We start from the raw sequence: 24041 nt of genomic DNA, 5'->3' as shown, positions 1-24041 counted from the left end.
TCCATGCGACAACATGACAGGAAGTGAGTTGAAGTTGGGCCGTCTTGCTTGAAATCCCATCGTCTTTGATCTGATCTCCAGGACAGACAGCCATGGCAGACCAAACATCTGTTTGTCTGCATTTGTCCGTGGTTGTTGGAGAATCTTGGGCTCACTCACACAACCCAGTTGATTGGACAACTTCTATGTGTACAGTAGTATCATAAAATGGGCCTTAAGATGGAGTGAGACCTTTGCACAGCTTTAGTCGTGCTGTCTTTAGAAGATTAATAACTGGTCAGTTGTTCAGTCTCTCTCTCTCTCTCTCTCTCTCTCAGTCTGTCTGTATATCTCTCTCTCATACACCACCCGATACACACACACACACACACACACACACACACACACACACACACACACACACACACACACAAACACAGTGGTAGGTTTCCTGTCAAAGCATTCATGCTGGCAGGGTGGAGGGCACGGTTCGCAGCTGTGTGTATTGTGTGTATGTGTGTTGTGTGTGTTACGGGACTGCAGTGTGTGTGTGTGTGTGTGTGTGTGTGTGTGTGTGAGAACATGCCTCTCATTCCATCAATAATGACAGTTCTCAGCTGTCTCCATGTCTGCCTGCCTGCCTGCATGTCTGCCTGCCTCTCTGTCTGTCTGCTCTGCTGTCTGTCTCTCTCTCTCTCTCTCAACACTCTCTGCTTCTCTATCTCTCAGATGTTATACTGGAGTGATTCCCGTATGAAAACATACATACCATACGTATGGGAGATGATGACACTGGTGATTTGTGTTTATGTGACCACCCCCCCCCCCCCTCTCTCTCTCAAGCTGGCCCCTCATCCCCCTCATCCCCCCCCCCGCCCTCCCACCCAGCTGTCCCCCATGCATGCCACGCCATGTGCTGAGAGGTTTGGGTGTGGGGGGTGTGGGGTGTGGGGTGGGGGGGGTGGGGGGTGGGGGGTGGGGGAGGTGGAATAGAGTTTGCCATAAGAAACCAGAGTGGCTCAGTTCATTTACTGGCCGAGCCAACCTACCAACCACCGACTCACAGCTCCACAGTGACTGCCTGCGTAGGCCTGTTTGGTCCACATGCATATATGTTGTTCCTAGGTAGGCCACTCAACAGGTTGACTTAGATATTAAGCGGATGGTGTAATTTTTGAGGAGCGTGGCTTTCAATCGCTTACTGGAGATATGAAACTCCCCAAGGTCCAGATCCTGCTGGCCTGGATTCTCGCTGGAGTCGCCTGTGAGTATTCCTCTGTGTGTGTGTGTGTGTGTGTGTGTGTGTGTGTGTGTGTGTGTGTGTGTGTGTGTGTGTGTGTGTGTGTGTGTGTGTGTGTGTGTGTGTGTGTGTGTGTGTGTGTGTGTTGTGTCTTCCTATTTCGACCTCTTGATTTCTTGTTTGTTGTTTGGTTTTGTAGCAAAGCAACTTTTTGAATGGGGTCCACGTTGTCTCGTTCATGAAAATATTCTAGTACTCTCGTCATGTAGGGACCCAAACCGAGCAAACGTAGCTTCTCACTCATGGGAGTCTACTCTTTGAAGTAGACGGTACCGGTGGTACTCTGGTCAGGTGTGGATTACCCACAGCTTATAAAACCCATAGTTGAAGAAGCCCCGCCTACACTACCAGTCAAAAGTTTGGACACACCTGGTTGAATGTATTATGTTTTTCATTGTCTTAAGACATTTTGATCTAAAGGCAATTACGCTTAATTAGACATTTGTAACGTGATGCTGCCAGATGGTTTGTTTTCACGCCATCTGGGCACGTGCTTGACAAACCTTTGAAAGGGGCAGGCACTTTTCAAAAAGCTACTTGGCTGGCTGGCAGGAGATTGGATGAAACATCTGTCTATCACATCTATCACAGGCTCGCTTCTCGCTGTCACACCTAAATCCCACCCGTATAGCTGCCTCTCTGAATGCTGATTGGTGCGAACCACTGGTGGTTCAGATTCAAACCAATAGATTGGAGCGTGGCAAGACGGATTTGTCATGTGATCGTGATCTCATTATCTCGTGCAAATCCAGCTGCCTCGCACGGCTAAGGAATTTGTTTCTTAGACAAATATAAATAGTGAAATTGATCTTATATTACGCAAAAACTCCCAACCTCCCAACTTAAAGGAGAATTCCGGTTCTTTAGAACCACCTTATTTCCAGCTTTAAATATGATTTTTACGTCACCCTGATAAGTCTGGTTTTAATTCCCATGCACTGAAACGATAAGTTGTTTTGAACGGCAAACTGCAAACGAGGAAAACGGGGCGTATGAAATGCTTGTATTTACGTCCGGTAATATTTTCTGACATGCAGCGGCTCCTATCGTTATTATTCACCTTATGTTCCAACGCAGGGGTCAGCCAGTCACTTCCTATTGTGTTGACACTTCCTGTGACAGTACAGTACTATAGTGAGCAGGTAAAACAGATGGTGTTCTGAACAGGAAGTCATAACACAACTGGGTCAAGTGGGCGGGGCTACATAAGGTGAATTGAGACAATGAGAAAAGGAACGATCAGCTCTGGTTGCTGTCCATCACATAGCAGCTACTGTTCCCCCAGCTCCTCAGTTTGTAATTGATATGATATTATTAGAGCTCAAATAAATACGTGCGGCCATCAAATTCAAATCCATCGTCCATAATCTCGAAATTATTATTATTTATCAGCAGTGTTTAGCATGCTATGCTACAGTAGCTACAGATCGACTGCTCTGTGCGCTGAACTCTGCCCTGCAAGTCCTACATCCAGGTCACGTCAAAGGGTCGTGTCAAAGCACTTCCGGGGGACTTGCATGGTCTGTGATATGTCGTTAGCCTAGGATGCTAACTGCTGATATTTCTCTGGTTTTGAGAATATAGACGATTCATTTGAATTGGATGGCTGCCTGTATTTATTTGAGCCAGTCTGGAATAATGTTATATAGATTACAAGGAGCGGGAGGGAACAGGAGCTGCTGTCAATGTGACGGACAGCAGAGCCAGGGTGAACCAAGCTGCTGTCAATGTGATGGACAGCAGAGCCAGGGTGAACCAAGGTAAATACATTGTCAATTTTCTTATTGTCTATATATGATATAATAAGGATAATAGCCGCTGCGTGTCAGAAAATAAGCTATTTACAGAACGTAAATAGCATTTCACATGCCCCGTTTCCCTCGTTTTCAGGTCGCAGTTCAAAAGAAATGATCGTTTCAGTGCATGTACTGTATATCAAACTGAACTTATCAGGGTGACTTAAAAATCATATTTAAATCTGGAAATAAAGTCCAGGTTGCAAAAAAGGGAATTATCCTTTAAATGTAATGAAATAATTAATTAAGTTATTAAGTTTTAATACAAAAACATATAATGTGTTTGCTTAAAGCAGCTACGAGCAACTTTTTCGATTGTTATTAAACAGTATAAATTTAATATCAATGCATCACATCTTACCTCTAATAGTCGACGATACCAACGCAGAGTAGTCTCGCTTGAACCCCGAGTGAATCGGCCAGTGTTAGTGTGTCTGTAGCCAGGGCAGATCAGGAAGTGAAATGAAACGGTTTGCAGCAGCCACTTCGGCCATAACCACAAAATAACTTCCAAAAAACCTGTTAGAATATAACGAGAGATGTTCCCGCGAGTATGCGTGGCGTTCACATTGTTTATGTTATGTTGCTAGGCAGCGCAAACGGCGTAAAAAGGCAGCTGCGTTTCACTTCCTGGTTTCACTTCCGCGTTTCACTTCCGGGTTACCCGGTCCGGTCGCTCTAGAGAGCCCCCTGTTGGCGCGAGTTTAGACAGACTGTAGACTTAATAATCACCTAAGGGAGCAATCTCAGATACACACGGCTTTGGTCTCGTCGACTATTAGAGGTAAGATGTGATGCATTGATATTAAATTTATACTGTTTAATAACAATCGAAAAAGTTGCTCGTAGCTGCTTTAATTCATGGGCTCTGGGGATAAACTAATGGTGCATCACAGTACAGAGACAGCGGGCTGGTAACCAGGATAAAGGCGACACAGCCTAATTATACAGGAATACCTTCACTGTTTACATTTTAATCTTGAAATCCTGCTTCCTTCTTTGCAAGGCTCTTAGGGAAATGAGAATGTGTTAGCATTTGTCCTTCAGGTAACCTAAAAAAAAAGGCTATCGTTAGCATTCCTCATTACATTCACATTTAAGGCATTTAGCCGAGGCTCTTTTCCAGAGTGATTTATAATGAGTGGGCAGGAATGTCTTTGCTCAAGGACGCCTCGACAGGACACACAGCCGCTTCTGATGCACACACTGAACTGACTGTTGTGGGGATTAAACCTGTGACCTCTTAGTCACGCCCCAAAATGTCCGGTAGTTTACAGACCTCTTAGCATTCATCTTAACATGTCTCAAATTCAGTATAGAAATCTTATTTTTCTTAAAATTGTGTCAGTTTTCTTAAAAATTCTGCCAGGTGGGATAAGTCTGCTTGTTTCCAATTCCAGTTTCAGAAATGTTCTATAAATGAGTGTCAGTATCTCCAAACAAATCAGAATAATGCAGATCACTGAAAATGACACTTAAGTCTACAAAATTCTTGGAAGAAATTGATTTGATCCAACTCCATTGACAGATTTTTTTCCCATTATGATTTTATGACTCAATGAGAGACAAAATAACTTGTTAATAAGATGGATTTTTTTATTATTATTATCGTTGTTGTTGTCGTCGTCGTCGTCGTTGTTGTTGTTGTTGTTATTATTATTATTATTATTATTATTATTATTATTATTATTATTATTATTAATAATAATATTATTATTATTATTATCATTCAGTGTGCACTGACTCAAATTGTCTCTAATGATGTTTAGGCCTAATTATGTGCTGCCCTGACAAGCATAGTTACTTCACTTCACTTAACTCCTATACAGTATATATATATATACAGTACACAGCTGTAGCCTGCAGACTCTGCTTTGAAACATAGTCAGTATTAAGTACTGTAGTTCACGATGTGACGTCTTTATCTGGTAAGCAGCGGAACGCAAATCAGGCGAAATTGTCTTCTGTGACATAAAACACATAATTAACATTTAAATGGTCCTCTCATATACCTGCTATGAAGCATTATGCCTCTGGCAGTATCCCAAAAAGGAACAGATGATTTGTGATTAAGTATAATTGAAATTAGATGAGGATGACAAATCCCCCCAATGCCTTCTGTGTTGATCACATGGAGATATACAGATCAAATAAAACATGGGGAGATTATGTTAACAAATACACCAAATGCATGCAAATGTGAGATCATAAGAGCTCAGAAAACAGTTAAAAATGCTTGAGGGCGTAACATTGGAATGGATAGAATGTACTCATCCTTCTATACATCTCTTCTCAGTATGGCTGCCTGCCAGAGAGTTTTGATTAGTTTAATGTGAAATAGACTCAATGTGTGAACAAGATCACAGTGGCATGTTCTTTATCCTGTAACACACAGAACACCATTATATTTTACCCCCCCCCACCACCCGTATCAAGCAATGCAGCCGCGTTTATTTCTCTGCATAAAGCTCGATTCACCTTATCTAGCCCCGCCCACTTGACCCATTGTGTCACGACTTCCTGTTCAAAACGCCGGCTGTTTTACCTGCTCAAACTAGTCTGACTCACCTGGTCACTTAGTTTGACTCACATATGAGTCAGACTAGGTTTATGACTCACAGGAAGTGTAAACACAATTGGCACTTCCGATTGTGTTTTACACTTCCTGTTAGTCTCTCAAGCCAGACTGTGTCTTCTACATACAGTAAGGTGAATAGCTGTATCAGAAATCCCAACGCTGCCAAAGGCACCAGAGAGATTACCAGTCTATTAAATTCAAAAGCAACGATTTTTGTATCCCTCTCAATTCAATGATTCAGGCATTGGTGCATTTTACTGCACACAAAATTGATGTGAAGGCCAGACAGAAGCGGGGTGTCGTGACTGGATACAGCCTGCGGGCCTCCATTTGAACTTTGTCTGCATCACAAAAAAAGGGGTTTTAAATGTCCATTTTACAAAATGTACCTGAAATGCAACAGTCAGCATATCAAATACCGCACAGACTTACTTACTTGAGATGAAAAATAGAAAACAGCTGCTCCTCGAACCGGACCAGCAGGCTGGCAGGGAAGTGGTTGCCTCCGGGGTTAGCAAGATGAGGACGAGGCGGCTGCGGCCTGGTCGTCAAGAGCTAACGCTAGCATCGTGTCCAGGAATGTTGCGTCTTCATAGTTATTACATCCGTTAGCGCAACTAACGGGGTCACCAATGTAGGGACGCAGGAATGAAAAGGCTTCTCTGTTTCCTCCAGCATGGATCATTTATACCGTATCCACAATGCAATAATACAGCTAGGGCTAGCAGGGCCGCTGCTGGCCATTTGGGTGCCCTAAGCGTAATTGTTTTGTGGTGCCCCCCCCCCCCCCCCCCCCCCGCAAAACTTTCAATAACTGTCAAACGAAAGACTGCAAATTCATTAATTATGAACGATACTAGTGTATCTCACATTACATTACATGTGGCAAACAAACAATTGTTAGAATTACTGTACATGTCAGCAAACAAGCGATTGTTAAACTGTACATGCAAGCAGGGGCGGACTGGGATCATAATTCAGGCCGGGCATTAGATACCAAGCAGGCCAGGCCGATACGGGCCGACGTGCGTGCCGACGTGAAAATTTGGGCTGTTTGAAGCCCAATTTGGGCCGTTTGAAGCCCAATTTGGACCGTTTGAAGCCAGATTTGGGCTGTTTGAAGCCAGATTTGATACGTTTGAAGCCCAATTTGGACCGTTTGAAGCCAGATTTGGGTCGTTTGAAGCCAGATTTGGGCCGGTTGAAGCCAGATTTGGGCCGGTTGAAGCCAGATTTGGGCCGGTTGAAGCCAGATTTGGGCCGTTTGAAGCCCAATTTGGGCCGAGTCCAATTTTACAATGAGATGCACCCACTTTAACCCTGAATAAAGTAATAAAAACACTAGTAAACCAGTAGGCGGCGCCTGGCCTGCTGTTCAGTGAGTGGCCTGACTGAGGGCAAAAAAAAAAAAAAAAAATTTTTGGTGCCCTCAGTCACATGATGCCCTACGCAGTCTGCGTACTCTGCGTAATGGGGTGCGGCGGGCCTGAGGGCTAGGCTACATGAGCTAACTAACCTGACAAATGCTAGCTAGCATGTACAGCTGCGTGCTGGCCTCGTGTGGCCGCTTCACTGTTAAAGGAGCCGCGTAGGTGTCTCAGTCACTGCACAACTGCAATTATGATTTCTGTCTTATATTGTAGTCTGCTACATTATGTTGTTTTTTTTGCAATGGATTGATATTATATTTTGGAATGATCTTCTTAATTTCCTCAAATATACTGGTTTGATCAACTTACTATAATCAATACAGAAATCCTCTATCCAGAGTGTCCATAGCAGTGTTGTGAAAGAGTTTTTTGAACAGCCTGGATGTATCAGACCCAGTCACCTTCGCTCTTTAGCCTGGACTTTGGATTGGTCACCGTCAGAATGGCATGTTGAAAGGTCAGAGAGGCAGCTCTAGGGCTGTCCTCATACACCACCAGTGTTGGGCAAGTTACTTTCAAAATGTAATATACTACATATTACTAGTTACTTTAATTTGAAAGTAATAAGTTACTTTACAATATTACTGTCTTTGTAGAGTAACTCGTTACTTATTACACTACTTTTGCATTACTTTTACCAAAACAACAGCAGCAGCAGAATGACATCGCTGCCCCGGAACCATCCCGAAAACTAATTTCAACTGCCTTGAAGTCAGTGTAACCAATCCAAAATTCAAAATGTTATTCTTTTCCTTTGTTATTGTCATCTATAGTGGTTATTTGCATAAAAACACACAGTTTGATTAGGAAATGATTGTATCTTTATTCAAATATGTGCTTTGATAAAAGAAAAAAAAAATCAATTTGTAACTTGAGTTACTTGACAAAGTAACTGGTATAATATTACTGAAATCCTATAAGTAATAAGTTATATTACTGAGTTACTGCTAAAAGTAATATATTACATGTAATGTGTTACTTTTGTAATGAGTTACCCCCAACACTGTACACCACCAGTCAAAAGGTTGGGCACAGCTGATTCAATATAGGCTACTCTGATTTTTATTCTTTTTTTGATCTCAAGCCGTACGCTTAAATGCTTGAAATTGGTTTCTTAGATACAATTTATCTACTGTATCTCCCTGCACCGGGAGAGAGTCTGGCTGGTAATACCTCCACTGTGGTATAGCGGGGGGAAAGTCTCTGTTTCCCTTTACAACCATCCACCGAAAGTACCAAGCAGGCCTGCTTTATTGCACAATCCAAATCTTCATCAAAACTCGCCATTTTCAGCATGTAGCAATGAGCTATAGCATTGTTGTTGTTGTTTCACAGCAGCGGAGGCATTTGAGATTGACAGAATGGGTCGGAGCCAATGGTAGAGCAGAGAGCGAAAGGGATTTTCTTCCGCGGCCGAAGTCAGACTATGAAACATCAAACTTTATGTTCAGCAAGATGATCTTCACATACTGTAGAAGTGTAGAGGAGCACATTTTTTATTTTTTTAAGCGTTCTGAAAATTTTAAAAAATCACATTTACGCTTCAAAAATCATAAAAGTGTGTCCTCATTTGTGAATATTATCTTGCTGAACACAAAGTTTGCCGTTTCATAAACTTTTGTTAACCGCAGAGCTTATTTCAGGCATTTAAAATCCCCATACTAAACTCCCATAGCCTTTGAGATGAGGGAAAAGGAAGTACTAACATTTGGGTGTTAAGGACTCATTCCTGCGGTAGTCCTTTTCTAAATGTGAAAAATAGTAAAAAATACAGAAATGTCGTCTGTCCAAACCTTTGACTTTGAGTGTAATCACTAATTTTTCTTATTTTCCTTATTCCATGTGGATAACTAAGCGTAGACCTGGAGCTGACATCACTTTTAGATATTTCTAGTCGTGCAACAATAGATTTTGATTTGATTTTCAACTATTTAAAACATCAACAGAAAATAATCTGGTTTTTGGTGTCCGTCCCTCTGAATCAAAGAGTGAGGGCTTCTTTCTAGAGACGCCATTTTGCACCAAGAGACGTTCAACAATCACACAGAGAGAAACCCGTCATAGAAGAGCAGAGAGAGCAGTGTCTCCACCCATGATGCACAGTTAGCCTCAATAGACCAGAATGCAACATGAGTGTGTTCTGAGTAAGTGGATCATAAACGTGTCTGAATGTTCATAAACTAGTTGGCTATCTGACTATATTTATAGACTCATAGGCCGTCCTTTGATTGAAGAGTGAGAAGTTCAAGCTTGTTTTCTGGTGGTTGTCGAAAGGCATTCTGGGAAATGTAGTAAATCGCTAAGGTTAAATAAAGGTGGTAATCCCCACTTGGTCAGACGTTCCTACAGGCCGTGTCTGTGGGTGGGAAGCTGGTTGGGTATGAGTCCTGGTCGCTGCACTAGTGCCTCCTCTGGTTGGTCGGGGCACCCGTTTGGGTGGGAGGGGAACTGGGGGGGGGGATAGCGTGATCCTCACATGCGCTACGTCCTGCCGGTGAAACTCCCCGCTGTCAGGCTAGATATCCTATATTCATCGCATATGTTTCATGTTCTTGTAACTTGTTACAATGATTCTTGCATTGTCCCTGACAAATAAACGAATAAATAAATAAAAATAAGAAGCGGCGGTCAACTGCACATGTATCGGAGGAAGCATGGTGCTAGTCTACAACTCTCCCCATGGGCAGAGTGGGTGGAGCAGCAGGGGGGGGGGGGAATTGGCCAAGGACAATTGGGGAGAAAATGGGAGAAAAATCTGAAGAAAAAAAAACCTTTGGGAATACACTGAACATTACAAACTGATGGTATAGCTAACAGCTGCAATATCCAAAGTCCAAGGAGTGATGTTTTCCTTCAGATGCCTTGCTAAAGGGAACCGTGACAGTCCTTGTTGAGGGAGTGCTGCTCCTCACTTTTCCTCACACATTTTCCCAGCCTGTCCTCAGAGTCCAATCAATGTGACCTTCTGCTCGCCAGTCAGATAGTCCACGCGCCTTCAACCACACCGCTGCTTTGCCACGGCTCTGTTCAAAAATGGAGGAAAATGGAAAAGAGAGCTTTTATTTTGTAGTCTCATTTTTGCGGCTATCAGTAGTAGGCTATCAGTGCACCATGCGGAAGCAGGCCGGCAGTGAGTGACAGCTCCAAGTGGCTCCTCTGTCCTGCCTCTCTGCTATTTCTGTCTGTTGCCAGATCAAAGCATGCTAGCAGAACAACAGACGGGCCAGTGGGCAGACAGGGACAAACAGAGAGACAGACATGCAGGTACAATGACACAGGTTCAGGGAAATGAGCATCCGTATACTGACACACCAACACACCAACAACAAACCTGTTTTTGTCTGGATCGTGTGTGTGTGTGTGTGTGTTTGTGTTTGAGTGTGTGTGTGTGTGTGTGTGTGTGTGTGTGTGTGTGTGTGTGTGTGTGTGTGTGAGAGAGAGAGAGAGAGATTGAGTCAGTGCTGTTTGTGTGGGTGTGTGTGCGCATGCGTGCGTGTCTGTGTGTGAGTTGGCTGTGCTCTTGCTGGCTAACTGAAACTAGATCCCTGCAGCCTGCTCAGTCGGGGCTATAGCGTGTACACAGCCAGCAGATTCCACAAATAACATGCGAGGGCATACAACGTGTGCCACAACCTGGCTAGCAGCACCGTGCAAATCTGCAGGCTGAGAATACAGCAATAACAGCAGACAGGGGGCGCACTTTACTGTGATTATTATGAATGAATGAATGAATGAAACCTTTATTGCCTCTGGGAATTTGAACAAGGGTGAGGCAACAGACTGCTGGCAGTGTATTCAGAACACCTTGATGTTTAGTGAACCAGATGAAAAACAAGTTAAGAGATGGGTTAATTCTGCTGCGATGTGTCTGATCCTGTCTTCACACTGGATCAACACCGATGAAGGCCACAAGCCCAAACATGTTGCTTTTATGAACGTAATATTCTTTTCAGTCCTGCAACTGTTGTTGCTGGAGTTTCCTATTCCCCTCTGTTAATGCCAGTTGAAACACAGGTGAAGTTTGTCTATATAACACATATATTATAATTACCTATATTTACACCATCATTTTGTACAAATTGCAGTCGATCGATTTGCAACAAATAATGGTGTAAACTAGAGATCTTTCTACTCACAGTGTTATTGTTTGCATCTGTTTGTATTGGAACTCTAAAGCAGTGATTCTCAACCTTTTTCAATATCAAGGAGCCCTTATTTAGTCCACATTAGGTCCATGGACCTCCATTTGATCCCTCAAGGTCTCTCAGACGCAAATCTGAGAATATTTTGTATTGTTACGTCTGATTTTGTCCAGAAGTCCATATTGTAGGTATGAGGTAACAGTGAAACTATGATCAAAACAGTCATTCTTCTGTGTGTCCTGGTGGCTCACCTGGTACTGTTAGCACACGTATGACGGAGGCTCGGTCCTTCACGCGGCCGACGCGGGTTCGAGTCCGACCTGAGGTCCTTTGCCGCATGTCATCCCCTCTCTCTCTCTCTCCCCACCTTTCCTGTCTGCCTACTGTCCTATCTGAATCAAGGCAAAAATGCCCCAAAAATAATCTTACAAAAAACACATTCTCAAATTGTGTCAACTTCTTGTCAATGCAATAATGGCAAAGTTGAACACTTCATCAATTTGCTGGTGACCCCCTGGTGGTCCCCGGACCCCACGTTGAGAACCACTGCTCTAAAGAACCCCCTTCCCCACACACACACACACACACACACACACACACACACACACACACACACACACACCTCCACCATTGATTTCAGTTGTTTTGGATCAGGCTGCTATACTGTAATAACAATAACCTCCCTGTGTGTTACATGGACAAGCTTCACCTGTACTGGTCTGAGAGTAGATGATGGCAGAACTCTCCTTTTGGGAAACAGATGTTTCCACTTTTACTTTATTCATATTCAACACAAAACTTTTGATAGCTGGTTAGAGGCTGAAGGACAATCTTTTATACAGGTTTTATGGTCTCCTTTAAGAGAGACAGACACACAAACATAATCTTGTTGTTTTTGAACAGCTGGCACTATAGAGACATAAAGCTCGCTTTATGATGACTACACAAAGTCATTCAGCAACTCAATTCGTCGTCTGTGAAGCAGCTCCATTTTTGACAACATCATCTAGAGTCTGTTGACTTTCCATGACGTTTCATGATGTGCAAACATAATAATCGCTTGTTTGGGATTTTTCCTACCGCAAAAGTTGAAAAGTCACTCTTTCGCCACAACGTTGACATGTTGCAACCAACTTTTTGGTTTTTAAAACTTGGCTTTTCATAACCGCTCAAGTTCTCACGGTGTCCGACAAGTTCACTAAAGGTATAGTGCACGCACAGTGTGCACATACCTACGAGTGAAAATCAAAACAATAGGCAGGAGAGATAAGTTGTCACAGACTGTATCGCCCCTGAAGAAACCTGTTGCTATACATTAGCAGGTATGTAACCGTAGAAACGACAGTATCACTAGTAACGAGCTACACAGTAGCCAGGCCTGTAACCATAGTAATGTAAAACAAACGTGTTTATAAGATTGTCCTGCAGTCTCGAACCAGCTATCAAACGTTTTGTGTTGAATCTGAATAAAGCCAAGTTTCTCGCTCAGGTTAAGTGATCTGCAGTGATTAGAAATGAACCTCGCTGGCACAGTATGATTATGAAACACACCTCTCACATTTCAAAATACCTTCACATGGGCAACAGGAAGTGAATATTCCACAAAGTCGATGTACTGGATGTTCACGACACGCGAATCGGAGGCTGGGCGTCGTTTATGGGCTCATAAGGTTAAAGAAGCTGGAAGACTGCTTAGCGGGAAACACCTTTTATAACAGAGGTGTTAAAAGCAGGTTAACTCTTCTGAACTCGAACTGATCCAGGCTTCATGTCAAGTGGATGGGTTCTGAACTCGAACTGATCCAGGCTTCATGTGGATTGGCCGGAACTGCTTTTCCCAAACAGCCTCTTAGCACCCAGATGAAGTTTACTCCTGAGGACTTATGCTGGAACAGATTTGATCGCAGTGCTTAGAGAGCTCATGGGGATGTGTGGTGTGGGGGCTTTTCACCAATATGGAATGCCAGTCACTGTGGATCTGTCCATCTGTCTGTCCGTCTGTCTGTCTGTCTGTCCGTCTGTCCATCTGTCTGTCTGTCTGTCTGTCTCTCTCTCTCTCTCTTCAGTCACATTGAGGGTTTCAGGTTGCTAAGCCAGGGAAATGTTTAGCGTGTGAATCAGAGTTCAGCGCAACCTGCTGGCTCGCCTCTCGCTTCAGCTGTCCAGTCAGTTCCGCTACAGAACCCTTTGTGTGTGTGTGTGTGTGTGTGTGTGTGTGTGTGTGTGTGTGTGTGTGTGTGTGTGTGTGTGTGTGTGTGTGTGTGTGTGTGTGTGTGTGAGAGAGGGGGTGGGGGGGGGGAATGGCAGCTGGGTATGGCAAGGTGTGTAAACCTTAGCCAGAGTGAGGGCATATTTAATGCTGTAGTGGTAATGAAGTGTGGTAAACTGGGCTTCATGTAGCCTACCGTTAGGGCTGGACATATGTTTGAAATCAGTATCACAATAATCATAGGTTTTTCTTTTGATATTGATATATACGTTATCACAATATGGCTTACATATGATCACACGTAGAAGAATCACATTGATGTTCATTGCATAGAACTAACTGCAGGGTAATGTTAGGTGTGATGCCAAACTGAATCATATTCTTTGAAATGTTGCTTGTTGACATCAATGTAGAGAACAATTATGTATCACAATATCACAAATCATATCACAATCACAATATGATTCTACTGAAAAGCAGTGCAATTATTATCCAGTCCCATGTACCTAAATGATTGGGATTAGTTCCAAGGAGTTTGTTCATAAGTCACACATCACTGGTCACTCAATGCATACATTACGTAATGGGTTCAGAACCCGACCTGTACAGCCCAATTGTGGCTTGTACCAATCTGGCGAAGACTGTTTAGCGAAATATAGACTGGCTCTCGGGCTGAGTACATCTGTGTGTGTGTGTGTGTGTGTGTGTGTGTGTGTGTGTGTGTGTGTGTGTGTGTGCACACACGTGTGCGCGCATGTGTGTTTGCTCAAGAACATTCCAGTCAAGTATTTTTCCAAGGAAAAACACGTCTTATAAAGAACCGTCTTAAAGGGACAGTTCACCCAAAAGAATGGTCTCACACAGGTGAAGTTTGACTCTTTGTCCATATAACATAGAGCATAGAGCAACATAGAGGTTGCCAGCAGAAGTCGAGAGAAAACCCGTCACCATTGACTTCAGTTGAACTGTACTGAAGTCAACTGGCATGAGGGCAAGTAGATGATGACAGAATCTTCATTTTTGGGTGAACTGTCCCTTTAATAGTCGGCTAATGAATAGATTACTGCAATAGACAGAGTGACTTTGTCAATCAATCAATTCTGTGTGTGTGTGTGTGTGTGTGTGTGTGTGTGTGTCCTAGGCCCAGCATTGTGTTCACAGGATGAGACTCGTCTGGTGAAGACCCTGTTTACTGGTTACAACAAGGTGGTCCGGCCTGTCAATCACTTCAGTGACGCTGTCGTCGTCACCGTGGGACTGCAGCTGATCCAGCTCATCAGTGTGGTAAGGCACAGTGTGTGTGTGTGTGTGTGTGTGTGTGTGTGTGTGTGTGTGTGTGTGTGTGTGTGTGTGTGTGTGTGTGTCCTCAATTGAAATATTCTGGAATAGGAAATATGAAATTTTACTTCCAAGATGATACTTGATACATGCATGGCAAAATTGCTTTAGAATGAGTAGCAGCATTAGTTTAGATTTTCTCTCATGTCTCTGCGTGTCTCCCAGGATGAAGTGAACCAGATTGTGACGAGCAACGTCCGCCTCAAACAGGTAAGACTGAGCCTGGAGGTCAGGATGAGAAGGTTTGGTAAGCTCTCCTTTTGCAATCACTCAAAGTACGAGGGGAGTGACCATGATACTGTATGAACAGTTACAACTGCAAGAGGTCGCATTCATAAACATCGATCATTTTTACCAGCTTTAACATTAGGACACAATACTGTATACTTCAAATGGTCATCTCATTTTGAGATGAAAGCCTTGATATTTATAATAATGACACCGTGATCACGGATGTGAGGCAGCTGTAACTTTGGAAGTCTCCAATCTTTACCACAGCAATGGATGGACGTCAACCTGAAGTGGAATCCTGATGACTACGGTGGAATCAAGAAGATCAGAGTTCCTTCGACTGACATATGGAGACCTGACCTGGTCCTATATAACAAGTAAACAAACAAACAATGCTGTTCGTTTTCTCCACTTTGAAAAATATGTCTCCTCATCCCTCTCTCCCAAAATGCCCTCTACTCATCTATCCATGGTGCCTCCTGTATCTCCTCCTCTACTCATACTATCCATGGTGCCTCCTGTATCTCCTCCTCCACAGTGCTGACGGTGACTTTGCCATCATCCATGAGACCAAAGTGCTGTTGGACCACACCGGGGTGATCATCTGGAACCCCCCTGCCATCTTCAAGAGCTACTGTGAGATTGTTGTCCTCCATTTCCCTTTCGACCTGCAGAACTGTAGCATGAAACTGGGAACCTGGACGTACGACGGAAACCTGGTGACCATCAACCCAGTGAGTATTAAAAGATATAGATCACGGCATGACTTCTGTCAATTTAACTTCTACACTCATACAGTTGACATTTTCAAAGTTTGCAGCAGTAAACCGTCTTCTCAGTCCTTTGATTTTAAAAACTGTAGTTGATGATTAAGCATACAAAAAGTTACAGTAAAATGAGTTGTCGAATGTAAAGCTGTCCAGAACACCAGAAGGTTACAGGCATTGTGAATTAGCATAACTCTATAATTGCAACTCTAATGTATTCTACTCCACAATTTATCCAAGACCATGCTCAGCCAGACCTTATGAAAATGAATGAACGTGCGTTGAACTCCAGACCGTCGAAGCCACGCCCCACTCCACAGTTGTGGATTTGGCTCTTGGTCTGGCATCGCCATGTGCAAAAGCTTTTTCTCCGGTTGAAAATCCAAATCACGGGAGCTGATTGGTTAACGCTGTTGTCAGTCAGTCAGTCTTGCCTGCGAGAGATGGCTGCCTGCTGGAGCTTCTTTATCTGTCTGGGTGGGGAGTAACATTACGGCGGCCCCGCGGTAAGTGAAGCTCTGCTCGGCCAGCCGCCCAAGGAAATGCCCCGGCTCAGCCTGGCCTAGCGGAGCTGTTGATAGCTAGGGGGGGATGTTGATAGATCGATTCATAGCTTGCTTGTTATGTCCAAGTCACGTTGAAATCACTTGATTTAACTCTTGTTACGCCACATACCCATGTCCTATTCTAATCTATTTTTCTGCTTTCTACACCATCTTTCAGGACAGTGATCGGCCAGACCTCAGTAACTTCATGGAGTCTGGCGAATGGGTGCTGAAGGACTACAGGAGCTGGAAGCACTGGGTTTACTACACATGTTGTCCCGAAACGCCGTACCTGGACATCACCTACCACTTCCTGATGCTGCGACTGCCTCTCTACTTCATCGTCAACGTCATCATCCCCTGCATGCTGTTCTCCTTCCTCACCGGACTCGTCTTCTACCTGCCCACTGACTCTGGTAGGTGTCACACTGCACTGACTCTGGTAGGTGTCACACTGCACTGACTCTGGTAGGTGTCACACTGCACTGACTCTGGTAGGTGTCATGCTGCATGCACTTCAGCATATGATAGCATTTAGATGCCACTGGCAATAGCTATCCTATGCTGGTCTGGTCTGGTCTGGTCTATTTTTCACATGAGCCGCGAGCAGTGCACGAGCAGCCATGCAGGCGTGAAGTCAATGCAAGTTGTGCCCAGCGCGGGGCAAAACAGAGCAAGGCGTCGGGCAAAACAGAGGGCTTCTGGTGTGAATGGCAAGGCTCCTGATCGACGTTGCTCGATGCTTCTGAGATGCTTTTGGTGCAGTGAACCAAGCATAAGAAACCACTGTAACATGTCACAATGTCAGACCAGACCAAGTCCAGATTTGAAGGTCTGGACTCGTATTTGAGCGGTGTGAACCTGAAAGAACCAAAAACTAAATGCAACAAAAACCTTTCCACTATGGCTCCAACCAAAGAAAACAAACTACAGGTGTGATATCTCTCTCTCTCTCTCTAGGCGAGAAGATGACTCTCTCCATCTCTGTCCTGCTGTCCCTCACTGTCTTCTTGCTGGTCATCGTGGAGCTGATCCCCTCCACGTCCAGCGCCGTTCCTCTGATCGGGAAGTACATGCTGTTCACCATGGTGTTTGTCATCGCCTCCATCATCATCACCGTCATCGTCATCAACACGCATCACCGCTCGCCCAGCACGCACACCATGCCCGCGTGGGTCCGCAAGGTCAGTGTAAACACATACATACATAAACACACACACACACACACACACACACACACACACACAGTGTAAACACATATACATAAACACACACCGACGGGCCAGTTTCTGCCGGTCGTATTGAGGCCAATGCGGAAGTAAAACTGCAGTTCCTCGAATTGCCACTTGAGACTGACTCCAAAAGCGAGTAAATCCCCATTGAGGCCCATGTTAAAATGCCAAGAGTTGACAGCAGAAATAAACATGTTAACACGTTAACTGCCAGCGACGTATGCATACGTCAAGCAGAATCCAACCGTTAACTGCCAGCGACGTATGGATACGTCAAAAAAATCGTTTTTTTTTTTTTGACGGTGGATCCTTGATCTGGCCCTTTTGCATCTTCTATTATACTGTTAGAGCCGCCGGGCGTGTGCAATCCATTCCGCCGACCCACTGAGTGGCGACGGTGCTCAGACTATTGAGTGTTGTTTGGCCAGAAACGCACGCATTCCAGCTGAGCTCAACCGAGGACCCAGAAGCGAACGAGCCTCATTCTCATACTGTAGGCGAAAACCTTTCACATGGGCGCACGGCGGTGGGGGCTTCCACAGGTGGACTGGGTGGAAAGCACACTTTGAAGCGCGCAGCATAAGCCTAGAGTCACACAAGGCTTCGTCAAAGCTCTCAACCGAAAATCCAAGAACGGATTAAGCCACATCCACGCTCGCCGACGAGGGACCGCCAGAGAGAGGCTGCTGCTCACTGCTCAGACAGGCAGGAGAGACTGGCTTGTGACTGACAAACACGGAGACACGCCCACGGAGGGAGGAGTTGTAAGGAGAGGGGGTGCGGGTGCTGCTATGGAGGAAATTACTGTTCAGAACTATATTGTTTATGTCTGATGTCTCACTGATGCCAAAAATAAATGGTTAAAGTGACTGTTTGATATTGAATTTCACAAAACTGCGATTATCTCAGCTTTTTGTCTCAGACGCTGAAACCATGCTGTACTCAACGGCTAATATCTACATAACTACTAACTCTACAAACTAACTCTTTTAGACAGAGAAAGCACACATTCTATTAGTACTTTTGTGAACTTTGTGTTGACAAACTCCAAGCAGAAAATTATCCTTGGCTCTTGTAAAATGAGCCAGAATCCTCAAAAAAACCCTCTGGCAAAAGCTACCTACAGTAAAAAAAAAAAGGCTGGCAGTGAATGTGTTAACAGCCTGGTACAGGAAAAAAGAAAAGGTTTTGGTCTCTATAACTAATTTCACCTTTCGTGACAACTGTATAGGGGGTAAATTTTCATGTAACTCACCTGAGTAATAGATAATAATAAAAAATAAAAATAATAAAATAATAATAATAATAATAATAATAATAAAAAAAAGACTAAAAGCAGCCTAAATTTAGAGCATTATAGCACCCCCTTCCCGACAAGCTAGCATGACATGGTTGGTACCAATGGATGCCTGCTTAGGTCTTCTAGTTTTGTCAGCAATGACAGCAATGTAGTGCCGCGAGGAGTCGAAGAGGAGTTCAATTCAAACAACCTCCACCCCACCCCACCCCCATGGCACTGGGCATGAGGTGCCCGCTGTTTATCCTGGTTTTGGATCAACACACCCCCCAGACCAGAGCACATGCACCATGTTGGCACCGTTTACCTCTATGCTATGCTGGCAGTGCTACAGATGCATGTGGGAAATGCTGATTGTGGCGAGTAACTGAAAACCGGTTTGAAGCCGGGTGCTCTGTGGACAAGAGTTTAAACACGCTATATATACGTTCTGTAGGCCTAAACCTTTCCATTAGAATGTGGATAAAAACAAAGCATGTGTGGAAGTTAAGTATGCAGGTCTTAGGGAGGGAGATGGAAAAACATAACTGCATACACTTACAAGAACAAGGGACACACACACACACACACACACACACACACACACACACACACACACACACACACACACACACACACAAACACACACACACACACACACACACACACAAACAAACACACACACACACACACACACACCTACATGACTCATGGCCCTCGTTGCCTCTCGCTTGCTCTCTTCCTCTCAAATTCAGATTCAGAAAAAGATTTATTGGCAGGAATTAAGTAGTATTGAGCAATGAGCATTGCGAAAGTAGCCTATATTACAATAGTACAGGATAAGATAAGGTAGCCTACAATATAGAGGAATATATGAATAAAAAATGTCAATAAAAATGTCAATTATGGAATGTACTTTCAAATTTTAATATTTTTTATTTTTTTCCTCATATTTAATCTTTATCTCTCTCTCTCCCTCCCTCTCTCTCTTTCAGGTCTTCATTGAAACCATTCCCAACATGATGTTCTTCTCGACGATGAAGCGTCCGAGTCAGGAGATCCAGCAGAAGAGGCTGTTCCCGACTGACATGGACATCTCCGACATCTCAGGCGAGACTGCAGCAGACGACGCACCACAGCTCACACACTTTGTGCAGTCCAACAGACGACGCACCACAGCTCACACACTTTGTGCAGTCCAACAGTCCAACTCAATATTAGCAAAGTATACTCATGTATGTAACTGTCCCTGCTGTCCCCTCTACAGGCAACCCCACCCCCACCAGTGTCACCTACCAGTCTCCCATCGTTAAAAACCCTGATGTCCGCAGTGCCATTGATGGGGTGAAGTACATCGCTGAGACCATGAAGTCAGACGAGGAATCGAACAACGTAAGACGAGCCCTGCATGGAGAGTGGATACAAGTTGTACGACACCATGCTGTTGTCAAAATGAAAACCTTGTATTTCCAAGAAGTAGCTGGATGGGACATGATTAATCAATGATCGATGATTGATTGTTAAGGATTGTGTTGATCACGTGGAGTTTAATCAATCAAACGTTGGTATCAAATGAATGAATTTCACTACATTGCAGCAATGAGACATCTTACAGGGGGCGCAATTTAAATATTGGTGCCTAGCTGCTGCCATAGAAAATCGAAAGAAAAGATGGAGGCACACGGGGGATTTTCAGGCCACCAGAAATGTTATTATGCGCAAATATGCAAAAATGACATTGTCAACATATTTTTCAATATCTTTGGTTAATGTGTAAATGCTAGGCTATGTAATTGGATCATCGTAACACGCATTCCAGGAATGTCGCTATTCACGATGCTGTGGCCTCGGCTCATGGCTCGGACTGTGAAACCCCACAAATGTTTTGTGAACTAAAAAACGTCACCCGGAATTGTCACTTTTGGGTGGTTTGGTTTATGTAAGGGATAATGTATATTGAGGCGGTGATTACGGGGGAAATAATGACCAACAGGTGGATTGAGCCCGACGCGCCAGCGGAGGGCTTAATCGTTCACCTGAAGGTCATTATTTCCCAGTAATCACCGCCTCTATAGAGGGAATGCACAGACGCCACGCCCCCTCCCGAACACGCCCCCTCAGCCGGACTGAGCAGCACTGAGTGTCAAATTTCCAAAACAAACGTGGCTTCCGCCAGGGGTAGTAGCGAAACCACGGCTAATATAAACGATTATCTGCTTAAAATAAAGGCAGTTGGACTCGAATGTGACCCTTACAGCTTGCCAAAGAACCAGTGGTCCATGGACGTAGACATGTGGCCAGGAATAGGGTTTCCTGACATTTATATGTACTTAATATCGACGCCGGGGAAATACACAAACCAAAGCATGAAAGCATACAAGAGCCTGGACGCGTGGTCGTACTTCAAGGCTGGATTTGTTGGCGACATTAAAGTAACGAGGACAGCAATGGATATTCTGGTTGTATGTGGAGAGGTACATATTTATTTTATTACAACTTTTATTAAGAAAAATATAGCATACGCTGTCACTAACACATGCTAGCTTTGTTCATAGTTAACACTGTCACTCATGTAACGTTATATCTGTGCAGATAAAACACAGCCAGAGAATTAATGAGCCCTCATTGAAACCCTGGATAGCTGCAGAGAAGACGCCTTGTTGAATCTATTTTTACAGTCAATGGCACAACAGCACTTTCCCATTTTCGTTGTTTTCTCGCGGAAGCTGAACGCTAAACACCGTGACCCGGCGGCGCCACCTGGCTTGTTTAGACGTTTTGACACTCACTGCAGCTGAGTGGGCGTACCCGCACTGACTGTCGCGTCCGTGACGTCACGTGCATTCCCTCTATATACATTATCCCGCTTAGAACACGGCCTACAACTAAATCATTCAATAATCTGACAAAAATAATTATTCAAATAGATTTTTTAATAGCGTTTTCAACGACAAAGCGGTTTCATTCGTAATTGGCACACAAGACACCACAGCTGCAACTGGTTGGCCTAATTAGTAGTGTCTTGCTGACAAAAAGCTCTTATCAACTGATTAATCCAGGTGTGGCAGAGCAGCGGTCGGTTGTCGAGAAATAATGACCGGTGAATATTGTTGATTGACCAATCAGAATCGAGTATTCAAGAGAGCCGTGTTCTAAGATGTTATAAATCCATCCTGCCTAAGCTCCTCCTCCTTCCATCCCCTCCCTGCCTAAGCTCCTCCTCCTCCTTCCATCCCCTCCCAGGCAGCAGAGGAGTGGAAGTTCGTTGCCATGGTGCTGGATCACATCCTGCTGTGTGTGTTCATGGCGGTGTGTATCATCGGGACGCTCGGCGTCTTCGCCGGCAGACTCATCGAACTCAACATGCTGTATAGTGGCTGATCTGACTCACACACCCACACACACATCGTCAGAATACACTTCATACTTGTGTACACACACACACACACACACACACACACACATGCATGCATGCACGCATTATGCAGATGCAGATTCATCTCAAATGTGTTAAGGCTGGGCGATATCGACAGAAAATAATATCATAATATCTTTTGACCAAAACCTTGATATCGATATTGCAATTGATGACTATTGGTGATTTGACAAAAATATTTACACAGTGAGATTTTTTTTTATAATTGATGATCAGTAATGTGGATATAATGGCTAAGTGGGTAAAGGCAAATAATAGAACAGCTAGAATAGCCAGCCCTAAAAGGTATGTATCTTTCAAAGGGTTGAGGTGTTTGACATATACCTGGATTTTAACATGTTGTAGATCTCTCTCGCTCTCTTTCTCTCTCTCTCTCTCTCTCTCTCTCTCTCTCTCTCTCTCTCTCTCTCTCTCTCTCTCTCTCTCTCTGTCTGTGTGTGTCTCTCTCTCTCTCTCTCTCACACACACACACACACACACACACACACACATACATACACACACACACACACACATACATACATACATACATACATACATACATACATAATGGTACGTATCATTACTGGGTTCTTTGACAGATTATTTGAGCTTTTGACTTGTTTTTGAAATGCTGTAAAAACTTCACACACACACACACACACACAAACACACACACACACACACACACACACACATGCATACAGTACATAAGAGTGTATGTGTGACTTCTGTGCTGTAGACACAACATTCACGCACACAAATCCATCCATCCATCCAAACATACATGACAGCAGGCCTCACTGAGATGTTGGGAGATGCATCATGGGTAATGCATGCTGTATGTATAGACACACACAGATGCATCATGGGTAATGCATGCTGTATGTATAGACACACACAGATGCATCATGGGTAATGCATGCTGTATGTATAGACACACACAGAAACAGGCACACGTGTTCCAGTACTTTATCCAAAGTCAAGAGAATGCAGTAAAAGGCTAAACCAAGAAGCATCTCTAAAGGTATGAGTGTGGTGATTTAGATGGATCATATACTTGAAGCAGTTCTAGTGAATAACAATTTTTCTATTATTGTTGTTACTTTTTTTTATGGCCTTTTATGAAGTGTGCCATTCATTCTGGCAGGGCTCAATAATTGTATTTGTTCACTGATGTTTTTTTGCAGCTTGGTTTCAGGTTGCGTCAGGTTCCTGGGGGTTTATCATTACTGTATGTTGCTATTTACATGTTGGTATACTGACATGAATGGTAAGTGAACCCAGGCCTGCTCCGGCATTACATTCTCCAGGTATGACTGGCTGTTTGTCCTTTTTTACAGTCATAATTTGAAGCATTAGATGTAATAATGGCAGAAAACTATTATATCCTCAAAAGTCACCAGAAATGAGTCATTCAACCTTACTGACAGTATTAGGTCTTTATAGAGAGGGGATGTTGGTTTGTGGGGAGTTGATCTAAGCTGCATTTGTTGGAGGATGTAGTTCTAAACAACACAGCATCTAAATTGCATTTCAGTGGCAATTTAAATATAACAAGGTCTACTTTTTAGCCTTCTCCAATTGTATATAATAAGGAGTCTGGTTCATGACTCGACTGATCTCATGTGTTTTTGTATTATTGTACATGGGTATCTTTCTCTTTGAGTGCAGGGCAAGGGCTCTTCCTACCAGGAAGCTTTATTGTTTCGTTTACTCTGCCACTCTATTGAGTTCTGACCTCACTTATTTATATTTATGGGTTCATGTGTAAAATTCTTACCCTTTTTCTACTGTTAATTG

General features: G+C 43.8%; 1 protein-coding gene across 1 annotated transcript; it reads left to right on the top strand.

Annotated features, from left to right (window-relative positions):
• Nucleotides 1-1188: 1188 nt before the first annotated feature.
• On the top strand, nt 1189-22204 carry LOC310789598 (acetylcholine receptor subunit alpha; the record flags this gene model as incomplete). Its single annotated transcript, XM_083651244.1, has 10 exons — nt 1189-1243; nt 14576-14718; nt 14938-14982; nt 15271-15380; nt 15542-15737; nt 16494-16731; nt 17276-17499; nt 19819-19933; nt 20091-20215; nt 22067-22204. The coding sequence occupies 10 exons, from the start codon at nt 1189-1191 to the stop codon at nt 22202-22204; spliced, it is 1389 nt and encodes a 462-aa protein (XP_083507370.1).
• Between the last annotated feature and the right edge of the window lie 1837 nt (nt 22205-24041).

The sequence above is a fragment of the Poromitra crassiceps genome (assembly GCF_964638095.1).
Source record: "Poromitra crassiceps genome assembly, chromosome: 14".
In the NCBI taxonomy this organism is placed as follows: domain Eukaryota; kingdom Metazoa; phylum Chordata; class Actinopteri; order Beryciformes; family Melamphaidae; genus Poromitra; species Poromitra crassiceps.
The sequence above is the reverse complement of the archived record's forward strand: the minus strand, read 5'-3'. Positions and strand labels throughout refer to the sequence as shown.